We start from the raw sequence: 22163 nt of genomic DNA, 5'->3' as shown, positions 1-22163 counted from the left end.
ACACACGAGAAACACATTTGTCTTATCCAAAGAGCTTCACAAAGGCCTAAAAGTGTTGCTAATGTTCATTGAGATCAGGTACTCCTTTCTGTCACCACATTTGCTTTTCTCCCAGAATGCAATCTGCCTTCACCCCAGAGTTCTTACCCATTGTGGGTAACCAGGCACTGCCGCAGTCCCAGCTTGCGGAAGATATCCACTACGATCTCCATGGGTGTAAGGTCTGTCACAGTGAAGGGGCTGAGATCCAGGATGTTCCGAAGCTTCAGGGTGGGTGGAGTGTAAGGTGGCATTGGAGGAGAATGCTCAGTGAAATAAATGATAGAGGTGCTCACAACCCCATCCTGTTTCTTTCGAGCATTTTCTATTTGAACAGAAAAAAAGATTGAAAATGAAAGTTCTAGCTCTAATTAGTTTCCTATTCTCCCTGGACTCCCTTTATACTCATATATGTGTGTGTGTGTATATGTGTGTGTGTGTGTGTATATCTATCTATCTATATATATTTGCCAATCCTGAGACTCTCGAGCTCAGGGCCTGGGCACTGTTGCTGAGCTCCTTTTTTTTGGGGGGGGGGTCCAGTCATGGGGCCTGAACTCTGGGCCTGGGCACTGTCCCTCAGCTCTTCAGCTCAAGGCTAGCGCTCTACCACTTGAGCCACAGCACCACTTCCAGCTTTTTTCTTTTTGCTTATGTGGTGCTGAGGAATCGAACCCAGGGCCTCATGCATGCAAGACAAGTGCTCTACCACTGAACCATCTTCCCAGCCCTGCTGAACTCCTTTTTGCTCAAGGCTAGTGCTCTATCACTTGAGCCACTGAACCACTTCCAGCTTTTTCTATGATTAATTAAAGATAGGAATCTCATGGGCTTTCCTGCCTGGGCTGGCTTCAAACTGCAATCCTCAGATCTCAGCTTCCAGAGTATCTAGGATTACAGGCATGGGCCACCAGCACCAGGAAACTTCATGAATATTTATCGAATTCCAGAGGGGAGACCCTTATCCCCTTTCTGAAATCCTTACCAATTGAAATAATGAGATCTCTTCGAAGGACAAAGCCTACAAGTCTTTGAGACTCCCGGGACACTACTACTGGGAAGCCACTGTAAGTAGTTTCACTGATTATCGTTTCCACATCCTCCACAGTCATACTGTCCTGTGTAAGGACAGTCAATAAAGGATCATTCCTCCGGGGTTTCATCACATCCATTGCAAGGGTCTTATGAGCAAACTCTTCTTTGGCTTCAAGGAAGGGGTATCCATTGAGACGGATGTGGGCATCATAGATGCCCTCACGCCCAAGAGCATCTGCTACCCATTTGCTTGTCATGGCTGCAGCCATCAGAGGCACGATATATTCCAAGCCACCAGTTAGTTCAAACATTATGACAACAAGAGAAACAGTCATCCGAGTCACCCCACCTGCAAAGAAATAGACACAAGCCATTGAAGAAGACAAAGCATAGGATTCATTACAATTGTGGGCCTATCACAGGCCCCATCTAGGAAAAACGTACTTACCAGAAATAATGCTAGAATAGGGTCTCACTGACAACTGTGCAGGCCCCGGAGATTGCATTAAAGTAAGGTTAAAACAGATGTGACTCAGAGTTCTCAAAATAACAAAGTACAAGATGCCTTCTTGATTTTTTTCACATGTTACTTCATTTCCCTAATTATAAAAGTAACGCATGCCCATTGTAGAAAATTCAGAAAAGATGAAAGTAATTATTAATAAGCTTACTGCCTATAAGCAAACAGAGTGAAAATTCTACACGACATTTTCAAGTACTTTCTAAGCAAACTATGTCTTCACAGAGGGAAACATATTATGTTCTCTACCCCATGCTTTCCCCCCATTTTATGTTGGGAACAATTTGTACTATGAATTTGATGTTATATTTTTAAATGTTACATACATTGACATATTTAAAGGCTACATAACATGATGTCATACAGATGACCACAATTTATGTAATAATTTCCTTTTGTTTTTACTATGTAGCTCAGGCTGGCCTGGAACTTAAGATTCTCCTGCCTCAGCCTCCCAAGTACTGGGATTACAGGTGTGAGCCATGACATCTGGATCATATTTTATTGATATCAATAATACTGACATACATTCTTTTTTTTATTTTGTCAGTCGTGGGGCTTGAACTCTGGGCCTGGGCACTGTCTCTCAGCTCTTCAGCTCAAGGTTAGCACCCTACCACTTGAGCCACGGCACCACTTCTGGTTTTCTGAGTGGTTTACTGGAGATAAAAAGTCTCATAGACTTTCCTGCCTGGGCTGGCTTTGAACTGTGATCCTTAGATCTCAGCCTCCTGAGTAGCTAGGATTACAGGCATGAGCCACTGGTGCCCGGCTCTGACATACATTCTTACACAGCTATCTTTGTCCAATTTCTGATTATTTCTCAGCATGGGAGTAGAATTAGCTTCCTTAAAATGCTTGAAAAATAGTGAACCCAACAGGAAATGGATTATCATTTTTTAAATATTCTGCAGTCAGCCATGTTTATTATCACTCTTCTTAGTAAAGAAGTCAAAGTACTTTCATGCTTGTTTTTCCCCCCAACTGTGCTGGGATCGAACTCAAGGTCTCATGCACACTAAGCAAGCACTCTACCAATCAAGCCACATCCCCAGCAATATCACTTGTTTTCTGTAAGTTACCTGGAGAGTGACTTCTTTTAAATCAATGCAAACACTACTCACCTAAGCAGGCTGCAGCCCCAACCATGGCATAAAGGCCAGGCGTGATACAGTCCGCTCCCTGACTACACCAGCTATTGAAGATGGTCCAGTCATGGTGGTAATAAGCCAACTGCTCCATTCCTACTCCTAAAAGGCGACCTGCTATAGCACCAACAGCCATGCTAGGAATAAAGAGGCCAGAAGGGATCTGCAAAGAGAAAGCAAGATCTAATTAGTGATAAATGACGAAGTTGCTTGGCATGTGGTAAGGGCTGGAGGACTGACCCTCTGCAAAGCAAACAGGCCAATGACAATTGAACGAGGCACTATGCTAGCAAGTGGCTTTAAGATTTGTGGAACACTACAGGCACTAGAGGTTCTCTGGGACGTGCAGGCAAGGACAACTGCAAAGCAGCTTACCCTGATTCGGGGTCCAGCAGGCAAGAGCCTAAATTCTCCAGACCAACACAGAACAGAGTCAGAAATCAGGCCTTTCCCAAAGAAAAAGGAAAATAGATGGAATTTCTTATGTATGCAGACATTTCCTCAATCTTGAATTCTTATTGATAACAATCTACTCTTCATTGACTACTATATTCTATGAAGGATACAAGGTTTTATAGATGCTTATAAGTAGTCATTATTATTTAAGAAGTATCATTATTATTTAACAATGATAAAGAACCCAAAGTCCAGAAGATTAAGTCATTCACTCAAGGTCAAAATTTAGTAACAACTGGTGCTAGGATTTAAATGGAATGCCCATACTATGCTACTATTTTGAATCCATCACTCACATACCAAAAAAATGGTGCATAGGGTTTCAATCTATTTTGTAACAAAATTTATAAAGAGATTATGGCTATGGCTACATGCTTAACTAAAAAGAAAAATTCATCTATCTATTTCCCTTGGCTGCTAGAATGTTCCTGTGAATTACTAATGTTCTAAATACAAGAAGAAAGGCAGTGGGTTATTCTCAACCAGTCTATGTTTGACTTTAGAATGTATTTGAAGTTGGTATTCTGCTGGTCTTTAAATAAAACTATGAAACTACAAGTCAAAGATTAACTCATGAGTCTCTGCAAAACTTTTCATGGTCTCCATCCTGATTTGAATCTCTGTTTCACTGGAGAATAGACAGAAATGATTGGGTTGTATGGTGCTAAAGCAAGGAAACAAATGAAAACTTAGGAAAAGGAAGATACCAAAGTTTCCTCCTTTTTTATTTTGTCTGAAACATGGAAGCTGTAACAGGTATTAGGACTAAAATATACTACTCTGAGGTCTGTTTTTTTAAAAATTAGCACATAATGGTTTATATTTATTGGGTATAGCATAACAGTAAAAAAAAATATGTACCATTCCTGGGGTTTGAACTCAGGGCCTGGATACTGTCCCTCATCATATTTGCTCAAGGCTAGTGCTTTCCCCACTTTGGCCACAGCTCAATTTCCAGCTTTTTGGTAGCTAATTGGAGATAAGAGTCTTACAGACCATGGCCCAACATATATTGATTTTTGGTATGAAATGTACCAGAATAAGTACCTCATCATCCTTTGGGGAAAGCAAAATATGTTTCTACAAAAAAAGGAGAAAAATTGCTGGGTTCTGGTGGCTCACACCTGTAATCCTAGCTATTTAGGAGGCTGGGATCTAAGGATTGTGGTTTGAAGGCAACCTGGGCATTAAAGTCTATGAGACTTATTTCCAATTAACCAGTAAAAATCTGGAAGTAGGGCTATGGCTCAAGTGGTAGAGTTTCAACCTTCAGTGAAAAAGCTTAGGGACAGCTCCCAAGCCCTGAGTTCAAGCCCCAGGACCAGCACCAAAAAAAAGAAAAGAAAAACAAAGAAAATTTATCTTCCTAAAATCTTATCACTGAGATTTGCATATGGCACAAAAGTAGGCTTAAACAATATGAGATAGAGATACAATTGTTAAGCAAGTTATGAGAATAAGTAGGAAACAAAGGGGGGTGGGTCTAGAGGTAGATAATCATGTTAGAGGAATTTGGCACCACAGCCAAAACCCACAGCCACACATACAGACACTGAGCACTACAAGATGTCCTCACCTTCATACCAAAGGTGAATATAGTAATGACAATTTTCAGTATGAGTGTCAAAGCCAGCTGCCACATGGCACTGTAGACTCCCACGCCAGCAGGTCTGTCAGGCAGCTCACCGCCCTTGCTTGTGTTGAAGTGATTCTCATAATCACACAGCTTGGAGGAGTCCAGAAGGCCACAGTCATTGAACAGCTCCGAAATGAGCTCACTTGTGCTCATTCGGGTGTATTCATTAGGAAAGGCCAGAATGGCAGTGATAGCTGTCACAATGAGTACTTCTATAACAGGATATTTGCCCAACTGTGTGGTCTTACGTTTCCGACACCAGGCAATGTTTGTGCGGATAAACAGAGCTCCCCACAGGCCACCAAATATGCCTAATAGAATGAATGGCACAAGCTCAAAGAGATGCCATGGAGTGTGAAACTCCACATAAAATAAAACTAAGCGGCTGTTCCCAAATGGATTGATGGAGCGTAGAGTAAATGCTGCTACTAGGGCAGCAAAGAAGGAACGCCATAAGGTTTTCAGTGGAAAATAGTAGCTGACCTGTAAGACAAAAGTGAGAAAACAAACTCAGTTAATCAGCAGAAATGTTTCAGGTGAAATATTGGTGCTGTTGGCATTAGAAGCAAGAACAAAAAGTACCCTGGGATTTCTAGTCACATGGTAAAGTACATTGAGTTGTATAGAGCACATACATTAATACTGGCCAACATTTTTGACACAAAAACACACAGATTTATGTTGAAAATGAACTATACAACTTGTGGGTGGAAACAGGAGGGAAAAACTGGAAGAGTGAGGGAAAAGGTGATAATGTCCAAAAAGATATGTACTCTTTATCTGACTTACGTAACTGGAACCTCTCTGTACATCACTTTTGTAATAACGATAAAAATTAAAAATTATAAAAGCACACATATACTTTACAGACTGTCAGAATCCATTACCTCTTCAAGGCTGAATAACACTCCACCAATAGGTGCCCCAAAGGCTACAGATACACCAGCAGCTGCTGCAGCTGATAAAACCTACAATCAAAAACTCAAAATTAGTGAGAGAAAAACATGGTATTTAACTCTTTTTTTTTTCTTTTTTTGGTCCGGTCTTGGGCCTGAACTCTGGGCCTGAGAGCTGTCCCTCAGCTCTTCAGCTCAAGGCTAGCACTCTACCACTTGAGCCACAGCACCACTTCCGACTTTTTTTTCTGCTTATGTGGTGCTGAGGAATCGAACCCAGGGCCTCAGGCATGCAAGGCAAGCGCTCTACCGCTGAGCCACCTTCCCAGCCCCCAAACATGGTATTTAAAACTAATGTTTTAATTTTATTTTTCTTGCCAATTCTGGGGCTTCACTCAGGGCCTTGACACTGTCCCTAAGCTTTTTCACTCAAGGCTGGAACTCTACCACTTAAGCCATAGCTCCACTTCCAGCATTTTGCTTGTTAGTTGGAAATAAAGAGTTTCATGGACTTTCCTGCCTGGGCTAGCTTCAAACTGTGATCCTCAGATCTCAGGCTCCCGAGAAGCTAGGATTACAGGCGTGAGCCACTTGAGCCAGTTTTGTTTTGTTTTTATTTATTTTTTATTTTTTTTTTGGTACTGGGGATCGAACCTAGGACGTTGCACTTGCTAGGCAAGTGCTTTGTCACTGAGCTACATCCCAGACCTTTTGATTTGTTTTTAAAGGAGTGATAGTGATTACTAAAATTTTTGTTTAAAACCTTTACACACTCCATGCTGGACAACACAGTTCAATTTCAATTTACTATAACAGTAAACATTGTCTCCTATAGGTTGAACACCTATGATGTTCATGTGCTTAATTAGCAAAGAGGGCCTTTCCTGGGATCAAGGCTCATGTTTTACCCCAAATTAAACACTGATCTGCAGTACTTGCAATGTGAGTTTGGAGATCTACATCCCTCCATATAATGCAGTATTTACAGTGATGTATTTAATTAGTTCCTTTCATAAAGGAATGTTTTTATATATTCTGTTCATTTTAAAATTCTGTTCAACAATGGAATTCTATGCCTCCATCAGAAAGAATGGCATTGCCCCATTTGTTAGGAAATGGAAAGACTAGGAAAAAATTATATTAAGTGAAATAAGCCAGGCCCAAAGAAACATAGGTCCCATGGTTTCCCTTATTTGCAATAACTAGTATATGTCTGAGTCAAGCAGAAAAGGTCAGATAAGTTGATGTTAGGGAAATGAACCCTAAGATATGTATTCAAATGTTTTTTTTCTTTCATGTGATTGTTTCTAACACATTTATAAGATGATTTCTTTGTTGCTTTGTATGTCCCTCCCCCACAGTATAACCCCTGTTTTCACTGTATTTGATGGCGGTATAATTTGTGGAGGGAAAGGGGAAAAACAAATCATTTAAATAGTGATACAGGTGGACCCATTGCAACAATGAGATGTACAAGTCGTTATTTCGAAAATGAACTTTACAACTTTGGTGGGGGGGAAGGAAGGAGGAGGATTGGGTGGGGGGAGGGGGAGGAGGATTGGATGGGGGGTGAGGGGGAGGATGGGAAGGAATGGGAAGGGGAAACAAAGGAGGAGACTACAATGCTTGATAAGAAATGTACTCATTATCTTGCCCATGTAATTGTAACCCCTCTGTATGGTATTTTCACAATAAAAAAATAAATAAAATAAAATTCTGTTCAGCAGTGTTAATTACATTCACATTGTTCTGCAATAGTTCTACGGAATTTTTTCATCTTGCAAAATTGCAACTCCTAAATCTCCTTATCCTCTGGCCACTGGAAAAAAAACATTTGACTGGTCAGGCACTTTGGCTCATACCTGTAACCCTAGCTATTCAGAAGACAAAGATCTGAGGATCAAGTTTAAAGCCAGCCTAGGCAGAAAAGTCTGTGAGACTCTTATCTCCAATGAACCACCAAAAAGCTGGAAGTGGAGCTGTGGCACAAGTGGTAGAAGACAAGCCTGGAGGAAAACAGTCGTGTGAGAGCATGAGGCCTTGAGTTAGAAGTCCCAATCACAAAACCCAAAACAACAACTAAAACAAAATTTGACCTTCCACAAAGGGAATGTGTTCTTAAGAGAGAATGTTAAAGAAGGCTCTAATGATGGAGAGCTGAAACTACAATTGGCTTATAGCTCTTCAGGAGCTGCATTATTCATAAACTGTATATTTACTTTCCTGTACCATGTGCCCTACTTCATGCCCAACTACCTATGGAAACAGAAATAAAGAAACTAGATTTTCAAGGGGAAACAATGAGGAGGCAACAATGCTTGATAAGAAATGTACTCGTTATGTTGCCCATGTAATTGTAACTCCTCTGTAGGGTATTCTCACAATAAAACAAAAGAAACTAGATTTTCAAAAGAAGAGAAGATCTAAATGTATTTAGGAGTGACAAGGAAAGGGACTAGGAGAGACCTGAAGAAGCTACTGGAGGCAAAAAAGGGACAGAGATGCCAGGCACTGGTGGCTCACACCTGTAATCCTAAATACTCAGGAGGCTAAGATCTGAGGATCAAAGTTCAAAGCCAGTCCAGTCAGGAAAGTCCATGAGACTCTTCTCTCCAATTAGCCACCAGAAAACTGGAGGTAGAGCTGTGGCTCAAAGTGGTAGAGTACTAGCCTTGAGCAAAAGAACTCAGGGACAGCACCCAGGTCCCAAATTCAAACCCCAAGACCACCACTACCACCAACAACAAAAGGACAGAGAGATAGGAAGAACAAGTATTATTTGGAGAGTGTCACCTCTATGTGGGCATGTGGGACATGTAATGTATATAGGGTTAATACTGGTGATAACAAACCAGCATCTGTGAATTTCTTCTTTGAATTCTAGTTGCTGTGGAGAAATAGAAGATTTGGAGAGTCAGAAAAGTTGGAACCAAAATAAGATTTGAAGAATTGAAATGATTCTTGGAAAAATTAGCAGTGTTCAGTGTTCTCTGAGAGTATAGTAAGGTACAGGAAAATAAAGCAGGGGAAGAATAAGATTTTCACTGTTGGCCCTGTGCCCTGCAAATTTTACAGCTCAACTTTTTTCCTGGTTATTTTGGAAATGCAGCCTGTTGATCTTTTCTTTTCTTACTTCTCTTTGATACTAGGGCTTGAATTCAGAGCCTGGGTGCTTTCCATTAACTTTTTTGCTCAAAGCTAGTGTTCTACCACTGAGCCATAGATCAACTTCTGGCTCTTTAGGTGGTAAATTGGAAATAAGAATCTCAAAAGCTGGGGGCTGGTGGTTCATGCCTGTAATCTTAGCTACTCAGGAGGCTGAGATCTAAGGATCACGGTCCAAAGCCAGACCAGGCAGGAAAGTCTGTGAGATGCCACCAGAAAACCAGAAATGGTGCTGTGGCTCAAGTGGCAAAGTGCTCGCCTTGAGCTGAAGAGGTCAGGGACAGTGTCCAGGCCCAGAGTTCAAGTCCCACGACAGACCAAAAAAAAAAAAAAAACCAAGAGTCTCACAGACTTTCCTATCCAGACTGGCTTTGAACTCTGATCCTCAGATCTCAGCCTCCTGAGTAGCTATGGTTACAGGTATGAGTCACCCTCACCTGCTTTCCAATGGCTTTCATTTTAGGAGAATAGGAACAACTAATATATGACTTAAAGTCAGGAGACTTCACTGGCTATGTTTGGGATAAATCAGGAAGGAGAAAAAAAGAGCTAAGTTGGCTGCTTTGCTTTAGTTTCATATTGTTCAGGGAAATCTGTCTACATTCTTCCTTCTCACAACCATCTGTCCACCTTGAGAAGGCCATTGGTCATGCCCTAATGATGAGAATAGAAAAGGACAACTTGCAGGAGGCCTTGGGTTTGATCCCTAGTACCACACAATTGAAAAACATGAATAAATGATACGTTGAAGATGCAAATATTTATATAGTCAGAGAAATATATGGCATCTATATGGAAGAAAACAGACAAAATTCCCTTCTGTTTGCATAAGAAACGATTTGAACAAAAATGACAATTTTATGGAAGGAAAGTCACTTCCAAATTCACTACCATCCATGCCTAGCCAGCAACAATTAACACTTTACTCTTGTCTGTTAAAATGGTTTGTCTGCAGCTAGATGTTGATGACTCATGCCTGAAATCCTAGATACTCAGGAAGTAGAGATCAGGTGGGTTGTGGTTTGAGTTAAATCCAAGAAAAATTCTCAAGACCTCTATCCCAACCAATAGTTGGGGATGGTGGTGTGTGTCTGTCATCCAAGATATGGCAGGAAGTATAAAAAAAAAGATAGACAACAGTCCAGGCCATCATGAACAACAAAAAAGGAAAGACTCTTATCTGAAAAATAGCCAGAACAAAAAGGGCTCAAGTGGTAGAGCATGTACCTAGAAAGTACAAAGTCCTGAGTTCAAAGTACTTACTGCCAATTTTTTTTAACTCTTCCACTTTCATTGTACTTTATTGCATTTAATAACTCCCCAATCCAACACAAGCTTGTGTTCCTCTGCTATAGGTCAGGAAGCTCAACAACCTACTGCGCATTCCTATCTTATTCGTCCTAGCTCTTGTCTTCTTCCTGTCAGGAATTTTTCCCTCTTAAACCATCAAAATTTATGCCACATTTGAAATCTCATCATCTTGTTTTTTCCTTCTGGGTCTTGTAATAAATCTTTTTGTTGTTGTTGTTATTTGTTTTCAGAAGAAATCACCAGGTTCCAATTTTGTGAAAAATCTTTTTTTAATGAAAAGATCTTGGTATTGATCCATTCCATATGTGATTATTTTGCAGTCCAAGGAAAATAATTCAATAAAAAACATTAGTTTTTTAAATCCTTAATTAGTTCAGGAAAAAAATCAATTACTTGGAACGTTTTTTAAGAACTGTTTTACTTGCTCAAAATACCATACATTAAAAAAACGGTGTAAATCTGAGAACTACAGTTGTTATAGTAGGTCTGGGTTAAGGTAGGAGGTGGACAGAGGTCTAACACAATAGAAACTAAACCAAATGTGGCATTACATAGAAATAAAAGATGAAAGGGCTGACATCTGAAACACATACCATTTGTATTTATTTATTCTTTCACAGGAATAAACAACTTTCTTAAAACCCATGACTTTCTTTAGTTCTTTTCTTTTTCTTTTTTTTTGGGGGGGGGTCCGGTTGTGGGGCCTGAACTCTGGGCCTGGGCTCTGTCCCTCAGCTCTTCAGCTCAAGGCTAGCGCTCTACCACTTGAGCCACAGCTCCACTTCCAGCTTTTTTCTTTTTGCTTATGTGGTGCTGAGGAATCGAACCCAGGGCCTCTTGCATGCAAAGCAAGCACTCTACCATTGAGCCACCTTCCCAGCCCCATAGTTCTTTTTTTTTCTTTAGTTCTTTTTTACAATATAATTTTAAGCTGGGCACTGGTGGCTCATACATGTAACCCTAGCTACTCAGGAGGCTGAGATGTGAGGATGGTGGTTCAAAGCCAGTCAGGGCAGGATAATTCCATGAGACTCTTATCTTCAATTAACCACCAGAAAATGAAGTGGAGCTGTGCTAGTCTTGAGCAAAAGTGCTCAGAGACACCGAGTTCAAGCCCCATAAATGACAAAAATAAACAAAATAAGCGGGACGCTGGTGGCTCACACCTGTTTATACCAGCTACTCAGAAGTCTGAGATCTGAGGATTGTGGTCAAAGGTGGGCTTCCTCTTCTGAGACTCTTATTTCCAATTAATCACAGAAAAAGCCAAAAGTGGTGCTGTGGCTCAAATGGTAGAGTGCTAGCCTTGAGCAAGGAGCTCAAGGACAGCACGCTGGCCCAGAATTCAAGTCCCAGAGTCATCAAAAAATAAATAAAATATAATTTTATTGTTATTATTAAGGTTTTGTAGGAGGGGTTACCATTTCACAACTTAGGTAATGAGTACCTTTCTATTTTGGACAATGTCACCCTTTAGTAACTTCATTTATTTTGTGTGCTGCTACTAGGACTTGAACTCAGTACTTGGGCGCAGTCCCTTAGCTTTTTAACTCAAGGCTGGCACTTGAGCCATTTGATCCCTATCTGTACTTTGGCTTTTTGCTTGTTAATTGGAGATAAGACTCTCAGGGACTTTTCTGCCTGGGCTGGTTTCAAACTCAGTCTCAGCCTCCTGAGTAGTTAGGATTACAGTAGTGAGCCACTGTACCTATCTGTAACTTCTTTTATAATAGAAGCAACACATTAGGATTATATACAATAAAAGTTAAAATCCTCCTTTATTTTTCCCTAGCCACTAGAAGTATGTCTTTAACCACCACTTTCCAAACATTTTCCTGTTAAGTGCATATGTATGTACTCTAAAAAGAAACATTGCTGGGTGCGGGTGGCTCACATCTGTAATCCTAGCTACTTGGGAGGCTGAGATCTGAAGATCAAGGTTCAAAGCCAGCCTGGGCAGGTAAGTCTGTGAGACTTTTATCTCCAGTAAACTACTAGAAAACCAGAAGTGGCGCTGTGGCTCAAGCGGTAGACTGCTGAAGAGCACAGGGACAGTCCCCAAGCCCAGATTTCAAGCCCCACGACCAACAAAAAACAAAAAACCTGAATTGGGGAGTGTAGGTCATGTGGTGAAATACCTGCTTAGCAAGCCTGAGGCCCTGAGTTCAAACCCTAATAGCACAAAAAATCTTTAATTCTACCATACATATAGTCACAAACTCACTTTTTGTGTGTGTGTGCTGTTCCTGGGGCTTGAGCTCAAGGCCTGCAACTCTACCACTAACTCTACAGCTTTACTTCCAACTTTTTTGGTAGTTTAGTGAAGATAAGAGTATCACAGACTTTCTTGCCTGGGCTGGCTTCAAATGGTGATTCTTGTATCTCAATCTTCTAAGTAGTTAGGATTACAGGCCTGAGCCATCAGTGCCTACCTACAAACTTACTTTTTTTCTGTCTGCCAGTCCTGATGCTTGATCTCAGTCCTGGGCACTGTCCCTAAGCTTTTTTTTCTCAAGTCTAGTGCCCTATCATTTGAGCCACAGCTCCCCCTCCAACTTTTTGCTGGTTAATTATAGATAAGAGTCTAATGGACTTTCCTGCCTGGGCTGGCTTCAAACTGCAATCTTCATATATCAGCTTATTAAGTAGTTAGGATTATAGGCCTGAGCCACTGGTGCCTGGTTAAACTCATTTTAAAAAACAAAAGAAAGCAAAACACTGGCTTTTAAAGTAATAGTGTTCTTCTATCCCTAGCATTTTGTGTGTGTGTGAGTGCATGCATGTGAGTGTATGTGTATCTTTCTGTCTCATTCATTTTCTTTCTTGGCAGTACTGAGGTTTGAACTTGGAGCCTTGAGCTTGCTAGGCAAGCACTCTACAACTTGAGCCTCTCCACTAGCAACCCCCCTTTTATGAATGTTATTTTCAAGATAGGGTCTCACTTTATGCCCTAATTGACTGGGACTGTGATCCTCCTATTTGTGTTTCACCACATAGCTAAAATGTGTGTGCCATCATATCCAGTCACTGTGCTTCTCCCATAGCTGGTAAGTCAGGTGTGTGCCATCATGTTCAATCTTTGGTCAAAAGTAGAGCCTCACAGTTTTTCCCCTCATGCTGGCCATGAATTCTCTGATCTCTGCCTCCCAAGTAGGAGGGCCCATAGGCTTGAGCTACTGAACCAAGCTACTATCTCATTCATTTTGATATTTGCAAAATTATCCTATGATATATGCAAAATAAGGTTTATGTGGCTAGCCCTATTGATGAACATTTGGGTTGCTTCAGACTTTCAGTCTACTGACAAAACAATGCACTAACTATCCCGACACCTGTGCACAAACATATGCTGTAGCTCACTATAGTATTAACTACTAATTTGCACTCACATTGGTAGAATCCCCAAATTCTAACCCCTAAGATTTGATTATTTATGCTGTCACATACAAAAAAAAAACCAACTAGTAAGACTATGTCATTACCTCTCTGCGCTTGGCTTCATTCTTACGGTATTTGTTGAAGCAGTGGCATAGGATGTTCCCACAGCAGCAAGCCACATGCACTAGGGGGCCCTCTTTGCCCAGGCTCAGGCCAGATGACACTGCCAGCACCAAGGTGATGGTTTTGATGACCAGGGTCCACTTACCCAAATAGCCTCTAATAATGAAGCCACTCAAGATAGTTTTTATCTGCAGGCCAAACACAGAGACATTAAACATTAAAAGCAAGGCTTAAGAGCTTAAATCTGGACCTCATGACAGAAAGTGTAAATTTTAATAGAGTGATTTGACCTACAATGATCCCTACTTGGGAAGGATCTAGGAGCCCAAGAAAGCCAGAATTGTTTGTCAAGATGTACATATCCTTTGGGGGGGAATGGGGCATGTAATGATTGTGTGAGGATGTGTTGTACACCTGACAGTGTATAGATGGAGAAGTGGTGGCCCCTTTCTATGACGAATCACATTAGCTCACTATGACTTGTAATGAAAATACATGGACTACTAATATGTTGACCTATCCGTTGTGCTTATATCTAACTAGTAGATTCTCCTTTTTACTCCTCTGTATATATTAGGAAAGGCTATTGATATACACTACCAAAAGAGGGCTATAGGAACTGGGAAAATAGCTTGTTTTTTCTGGAGGATTCCCCACAGGAAGGCCTACTATTGAGACCTGAGAATGTTAATTTGAGGATATGAGGTAGCAACAATGACATTTCTATAGCCCCAGATGCACAGAATTATGGGAGAGAATGCTGATTTCTATACAGCACAACATGCTCTTAAAGCAGTCAATTTTTTTGTCTAAGATCAGGACTCAAACTCAATTATTTGCTGCTTTTACTCAATGGAAGGTGCCCTACCACCTAAGCAATCTCTCCAACCTCTAAAATAGTCATTTAATTATGGGGAAATGGGAAAATTGGTGATCCATGAAGCAATAGTCTGAGAGGACATAGTCAATGTTCCTGAAACAAACGGAAAGATCTAGTCTTGATTTCTTGCTTGAGAAATTTGTGACTATTACTTATTCAAGAAACAGAGAAGGGCAAAGGTCATCCTAGTAACTTACAATTGCAGTGGTTATAACTGCTATCAAGCAATCTAAATCAAAGGTAGTAAGAAATAGGGTTTAGCCACCATTACTTCCTTCTAATGTAAATCAGGTGGCCTAGGCTGAAAGGAGACTGCAAGAAAACCTAGAAAAGCTGTAAGTGGCTTCAGGATCCCACTCTACTTCATAATCCCCAAATAGTGGTATATGCTGAAATGCACATTACAACATTTTAACCAAAAGAGGATTCATCAAATTGTCACTATATTTTGTGTCTGTCCTGGGGCTTGAACTCATAGCCTGGGTACTGTCCCTGCGCTTTTGTGCTCAAGGCTAGCACTCTACCACCTGAGCCACAAGCTTCACCTCTGGTTTATTTGATAGTTTATTGTAGGTAAGGACTTTTCTGTCCTGGCTGGCTTCCAACTGTGATCCTTCACATCTCAGCCTCCTAGGTAGCTAGGATTACAGGCATGAACTACCTGCACCCAGCATGTTGTTACTGTGTATAAGGTATTTTAACAGACTCACCTCAGGGATTCCAGAGCCACAGGCATAAGGTGCAAACACCTTGACAAGAGATACAGCAAGGAAGGCAAATAGAAGAGCCCAGAGGACATACATGAAATAATTCACTATGTAGGCAAAGGCTCCCTGGAATAGAGGAAAAGACAGAAGCTTGTTTTAGCCAAGGTTGCCTCAAGGAGATACATTACTTCTGTATGTATGGATTTCCAGATCAGAAGGCCAAAAAGAAAAAGACAATATTAAATTGCTCAAATACTTCTTTCCCGATTATCAGTAAAGCAACTACTGACACACTGACAGGACACTTGGTATTGTAAATGAGATAGTTTGTTCAACCTAGAGCACATTTACAACAGATTCTAAGAATGGACAACATAGAAAAGCAAACTGAAAATTCTGAAACGAAGGTCAGTTTTATTTTTATATGAGTGCCTTGATAGGTTTTGTAGTTCCAAACACATGATTCAATGTCAATTTTACCAAGAAGTTTAACCACCTCCATCACCCTTTTGTTTTGGAATGGCTGTATCTCAGCTACATTTGAAGAAAGACAAGCTCCAAAGTGTCTTGCATTCACTTTTGGCTACTACCTTGGTGTCAGATCTCACAGAAGATTATAAGGATGAAAAACAGTGAATATTTTTCTTTGATTTTTTTTGTCCATGTTGACAATATACTTGATATTTGGTGGGATTTTTGTTTTGGTTCATTTTGGTTTCTGGTGCCTCATGTATACTAAAAGAATACTCCAGACTATGCTCCCAGCCCCAAGGTTTCAATACACATATTTCCTATAGCCAAATAGATTTCTGTATCTTTTACCTTCCACAATTACCTTTCTTTGTACTGTTGTAATAGTACTTATAATCTAATCTCTTAGCAAATGTCAGTCTATAATTCCATGAACCACAGTCCTCGAGAGCTGTGTCACTAGATTTAGTCATCCTACCTAACTGCAATTTTGCCCCTTTCAACTACTTCTCCTTTTTCCTCCCTTTCCCTGCCCTTAGTCACCACTAGGCTACTACTCTCTTTATCCAACCATCTTCTAAGATTCTGCATATAATGATAACATCTTGGAGTTGTGCTACGACAGCCTTGGCAACAAGTGTGTAAGTAGAAAGCATCTCGCTTTGATGATACCAGATTTTCCAAATAATAAAATGGCAATAACTATTTTCATCTGGACAAAATATACTTTTGAGATTAACATCCCTATGATAATAAAATCTTGCTAAAAGAAATCTAGTTTTGATCACTAAAAAGAATTCATTAGCCAGGCACTGGTGGCTTATGCCTGTAATCCTGGCTACCCAGGCGGCTGAGATCTGAGGACGATGGTTCTTATCCAGCCCAGTCAGGAAAGGCCTTGAGACTCATCTCCAATTAACCACCAGAAAACAGGAAGTAGCAATGTGGCTCAAAGTGGTGGAGTGTTAGCCTTGATTGAAAAAGCTCAGGGACAGCACCTAAGCCCTGAATTCAAGCCTCACACTGACAAAAAAAAAATCAACATTAAAGGACTGGCAAATAGCCAGGCCTTACAAAACAGGAATTTTGGACACTAGGAAATTATACTTGCTGGTAGAAATATTAAGAATTGAAACTCATTTAAATTACATGGAATATAAAACTCAATAGACTTTTGACTCTTCAAAATATAAAACACCACTAAAACAATTTACAGACCTAGATAAGAAGAGCCAGAATGTTCAGATAATATTTTTTTCTGAGTCCTATCTGTGAGACAGGTTTCCATGGTCTTAATTCTTCAAAGGAAAAGACAAAGGCTACCTCTTTGCCTTTCAAATGTTGTTTGGGAGCAAGATATTTCCAGAGATAGAAAACAAAAAGGAAAGGAAAGGGAGTAGAAGGGAAAGTAAAGGAAACTGGTCAAAGACAGAGATCCGTAGGCCAAATTCTTGGTAAGGCAAGGCTTCTTAAAACCTAGAGGAGCCAGATGCCAGTGGCTCAAACCTGTAATCCTAGCTACTCAGGAGGCTGAGATCTGAGGATCACAGTTCAATGCTAGCCTGAGCAGTAAAGTCCATGAGATTTTCATCTCTAATGAACGACCAGAAAACCAAAAGTGTTGCTGTGCCTCAAGTGGTAGAAAGCACTAGCCTGAATGAAAGAGTTCAGGGGCAGTGCCCAGGCCTAGAGTTCAAGTCCCACAACTGGCCAAAAAAAAATCTAGATTTTTTCCAGGGCAAGAAAATCTCTCTGTCTCTCTCTCTCTCTGTGTCTCTGTCTTTCTGTCTGTCTCTCTCTCTCCCCCTTCCTTGCTCTCTGCCTCACTTTCCATCTCTCTGTCTCTCCCTGCCTCACCCTCTGTCTCTCTCCCTCTCTTCGTCCACCTCTTCATAAGTTCGAGGACATCTCAAACTTTTCTTCTTAAACTAGGAAAGTAAACATAGACATCAAGCAGGTAAAGGGTGGCAGCACCTGGGAACAGAGCTAAAAGAGATCCTGTGTCTGTGCCAATACTGGGGCTTGAACTCAGGATCTGGGTACTGTCCCTTACCTTTTTTGCTCAAGGATGGCATTCTACCACTTAAGCCATAGCCCTACTTCTACATTTCTGGTGATTAATTGAAGATAAGAGTTTCATAAGCTTTCCTACTTGGGTTGGCTTCAATTCTTGATTCTAAGATCTCAGCTTCCTCAGTAGGATTACAGACATGAGCCTCCAGTGCCCTGTGATACTGTTGTTGTTTGTGTTTGTCCTTGGGCTTAAACTCAGGGCCTTGGCGCTGTTCCTGAGTTTTTGTGCTCAAGGCTAGCACTCTACCACTTAGAGCATCAGCCACATTTCTGGCTTTTTGGTAATTAATTGAATATAGAATCTCCACTTTCTTGTGCAGTCTGGCTTTGAACAAGGATCCCCAGATCTCAGCCTCCTGAGTAGCTGGTATTTCAAGGGTGAGCCACCAGCACCTGGCTGCTTTGTTTGTCTGTTTGTTAAGTGAAGTTACTTGGCTTGCTGAAGCAGAATGATCCAAAGGTTGAGGGCCAGCCTGGGTAATTCAGTGACATTCTGTCTCAAAATTAAAAAAAAAAACCCAACCAGGTATTAGAAATATAGCTCAATGGTAGAGCACTTGTGTAGTATATGCAAAACTCTGTTCAATTTCCAACACCAAACAAAGGGAAATTTTACATTCCATTTTAAAATCCTTGTTTACATTTAAGTTTTGAAACACATTCCTTACAAATAGGAAAACCAGATGCTCTGGAAAGGCACCTCATGTTCATTCTGTGGTTTCACCTGCCCTCTGGCACACTGACCACATTCCAGTTTGAGAAGCACAGACCTAAGTCCTTGCAAACACACAGCAGTTATCTACCCCTTTAGTGAACCTTTTTTCTAAGTCAATATATACCTAAACCCTATTTCTGAGTCTTATCTTTTTCCTGTGGTTGATTGTATGCACATACACATACATGCCCCCAACAACCACCAATTGTTTGGGTACCATGGTCAGTAACAAAAATTAATTTCACATTCTCTTTTTAATTCACTCATAATTGTACATATATTTAATGTATATAATGTATAGTTATCAAACTTAAATAATTAGCATCTCTATCTCCTTAGAAATTTAACAGTTCTTTGTATTTGGAACCCTCTAACTCCTTTCTTCTAGGTCTCTATAAAATATATAAAAAGAGGATGTAGCTAAGTAGCATAGCACTTGCCTAGCATAAGTCAGGTCCTTAGTTTGATTCCCATCACCACCCAAAAAAATAAAACATATAACCATTTGTAGTCAATTATAGTCATCCTATAGTGCTGCAAAACACTAGAGCTTATTCCTTCTCTCTGTGTTTTGGTACCCATTATCCAACCTCTCTGTACCCTTCTTTTCTTTCCCATTTTAGCCTCTAGTGGCCACTATTCTACTTTCAACTTTTAAGTGGCCAGCTTTAAAAATAGAATTGTATTCTACTTTTCTTTTTAAAAAAATAGATAAAATAAAATAAAATAAAATTTAAGCCAGGCATTGATGTTTTATGCTTATAATCCTAGCTATACTGGAGGCTGAGATCTGAGTATTGCAGAAGTCTATGAAACCCTTATCTCCAATTAACAAGCAAGGAGGTGTGGCTCAAGTGGTAGAGTGCTGACCTTGAGTGAAAAAGCTAAGTGAGAGCACAAGGCCCTGAGTTTAAGCCCCATTACTGGCACAAAAATTTTAAGTAAATATAAAATTAAAACTTTAAAGTATAAACATATTTCCTTACTTCATCAGCAGAATGCATACATAGGGAGCTAATAAAGTACCTGTTTTCATTGGTAGCAGTCAGAGTGGAATAGGGAGCTGAGAATTTTTTGTTTGGTATACTTCCCATTTCAGTGAGAGAGATCTAGCACATAACAGAATGGTGAGAGAAAGGAAAGGAGGAGGGGAAGGGGGGAAAACCAAAGTTACTTTTGCATCAAAAAACATGCTAGCTTGACAATGAAAGTATTGATTTGATTACAAAATGGGAGTATGAGCAATTTTATTCCTGGGTTTCTGTTTGTTTTTTTGGGATCAAAAAAACAAACAGAATAGTGGCCACTAGAGGCTAAAATGGGAAAGAAAAGAAGGGTACAGAGAGGTTGGATAATGGGTACCAAAACACAGAGAGAAGGAATAAGCTCTAGTGTGGGCTTGAACTCTGGGCCTAGGTGCTGTCCCTCAGCTCTTCATCTTAAGGCGAGTGGCGAGTGCTCTACCACTTGAGCCAGAGTACCACTTCCAGTTTTCTGGTGGTTTATTGGAGATACGAGTCTCACAGACTTTGCTGCCCAGGCTGGCTTTGAACCGTAATCCTCAGATCTCAGCCTCCTTAGTAGCTAGAATTACAGGCATGAACCACCAGTGCCCAGCTTGGGTTTCTGTTATTTCAACCTGGAATTATATTTTTTGGTTGCACAAGAGTTTAAAATCAAGTCCTGCTTACTTGGCAGGTGCTCTACCACTTAAACCATGCCCTCAGTCTTTTTTATTATGTTATTTGTCAGATAGGGTCTTGCATTTTTTGCTTGGGGCTGGCCTCACCATTAGCCCTTGTGATACTTTTAAAAAGTATTCTAATGGAATGATCAGAGGAAAATCACTTTTGGTGTCTGTATAAAACATTTTAAATCCATTCCATCATCCCTTTTTAGAAATGACATCTTACATGTTGGCTGTCACTGACATTTCTATTAAAATGATTAGGGAAGATAATTTATACTTTATAACAGCAAGCTTATTTAATACAAATCAAAATTTTAAGATAAGCAAGGAAACAGAGCTTGTATTTAAACCACAGAAAAGGTAGCTGGAATGGGTTATGCTTTTCCAGAGAAAATTTAATTCCTTAAATTTCATGATAAGAGAAGATTCTACAATTGCCATGAGTATAAGAAATGAGATAAATCTAAGCATAAAATTGAATAGTTCAGAAATGATCACTAGATGTTACCTCATCCGTGCTAATGATAAGCTGGGACCAGCTATTCCACTCTGGACATTTGTATCTGTCTTCAAAGGTGACATGATCAGAGTTCCAGCAACAGTGTTCATGGTTAAACCAGAATCCTCCGGTGCATATACCTTCTTTTAAGTCTGTCATCCAATGAGCAGAGATGTCTATCAGACCAGCTAAGGAACCTGATTTATGGGGAAGAAACAAAGGACAAAATGAAAGTCCATTTCTGAAACTGTTCTGTAGCTCTTTGGTAATCCAAAAAAAATATTTCCCAGCAAAAATGCAGGGAAAGGAATGAAAATAACAAACATATATTTTCCTGTTCCATCTGCAACTTTGTTCTGTTAGCTTATTTGATTTTCATTTATTATCTCGCTACACTAGTAAGTATTTACTTTGCATATATGAGGGACTTAAGGGAAAGCAAAAAAGGTAGGTGCAGGGGGCTACTAGATTCATTTTTAAGCTAAATTGATATGGTGAGAACACTGAATTTATGAATACCATTCTGTAAAGACAATAAAGTTTATTCAAAATTATTTAACTCTCCCTATATACACAACATTGAGAAAATACAAGCTCTCTGGCCTGAGCAATATTCTATGATATTTGAGATGGCTGGGAAGGGAGAAGAGCTAATGCAGTTGACAGGGCTAAAGGTTAAGCTTCCATAGGAGGATTTCAATACATAGACAAGGGAACTGGCACAATGGCAGGTTCCCTTGCAAGCTAAGGGAATGATATTTTTAAAAGCACAAACTACGATGTTCATGGAAGGCTAGATGAAGCAGTAGACCCATTAAAGCCTCCTAAATCTAGAACTCGAACATTCTGACTCTTTGCTTTCCTTCTTTCTTCCTTCCTTCTTTCCTTTTCTCTGCACCCCTCCCACTCTCTCTGTCTTGGTCTGTGTGTCTCACTGCTAGGCTTACTGTCCCTAAGATTTTTGGATTAAGGCTAGTGTTCTTCCATTTAAGCCATAGAAGCACTTCCAGTTTTTTGTTTGTTTGTTTGTTTGCATGGTTGACTGGTGATAAGAATCTCCTGGAGTTTCTGGTGAAAGCTGACTTGCAAACTGTTATCTTCAGATCTCAGCCTCAAGATATTTCTAAGAATGTGATTATTCACAGAATATTCATCAAATAAAATCATGAGAAAATAAGCATTGGCTGGGTACAGGTGTCTCATACTTGTAATCCAAGCTACTCAGGATGCCAAAATCTGAGAATTGAAGTTTGAAGCCTGGGTGTTGTCCCTGAGCTCATCAGCTCAAGGAGAGCATTCTACCACTTGACCCACAGCAACACTTCCAGTTTTCTGGTGGTTAATTGGAGATAAGAGTCTCACAGACTTTCCTGCCCAGGCTGGCTTTGAACCACGATCCTCAGATCTCAGCCTCCTGAGTA

General features: G+C 40.3%; 1 protein-coding gene across 2 annotated transcripts in view; it reads right to left on the bottom strand.

Annotated features, from left to right (window-relative positions):
• Clcn5 (chloride channel, voltage-sensitive 5) overlaps window positions 1-22163 on the bottom strand; it is a 213339-nt gene that overhangs the window by 2169 nt on the left and 189007 nt on the right. For both annotated transcript variants that reach the window (XM_013032411.1, XM_013032412.1), the window contains 8 exons: window positions 20752-20939; window positions 15298-15420; window positions 13689-13895; window positions 5722-5802; window positions 4775-5317; window positions 2719-2905; window positions 1025-1423; window positions 148-364 (listed from right to left, as the gene is read on the bottom strand). In XM_013032411.1, coding sequence (XP_012887865.1) covers window positions 148-364; window positions 1025-1423; window positions 2719-2905; window positions 4775-5317; window positions 5722-5802; window positions 13689-13895; window positions 15298-15420; window positions 20752-20939 — 1945 coding nt within the window. The remainder of the gene's footprint in view (window positions 1-147; window positions 365-1024; window positions 1424-2718; window positions 2906-4774; window positions 5318-5721; window positions 5803-13688; window positions 13896-15297; window positions 15421-20751; window positions 20940-22163) is intronic.

This window comes from Dipodomys ordii, unplaced genomic scaffold (assembly GCF_000151885.1).
Source record: "Dipodomys ordii isolate 6190 unplaced genomic scaffold, Dord_2.0 Scaffold154, whole genome shotgun sequence".
NCBI lineage: Eukaryota > Metazoa > Chordata > Mammalia > Rodentia > Heteromyidae > Dipodomys > Dipodomys ordii.
This window is presented reverse-complemented; position numbering and strand designations above follow the sequence as displayed.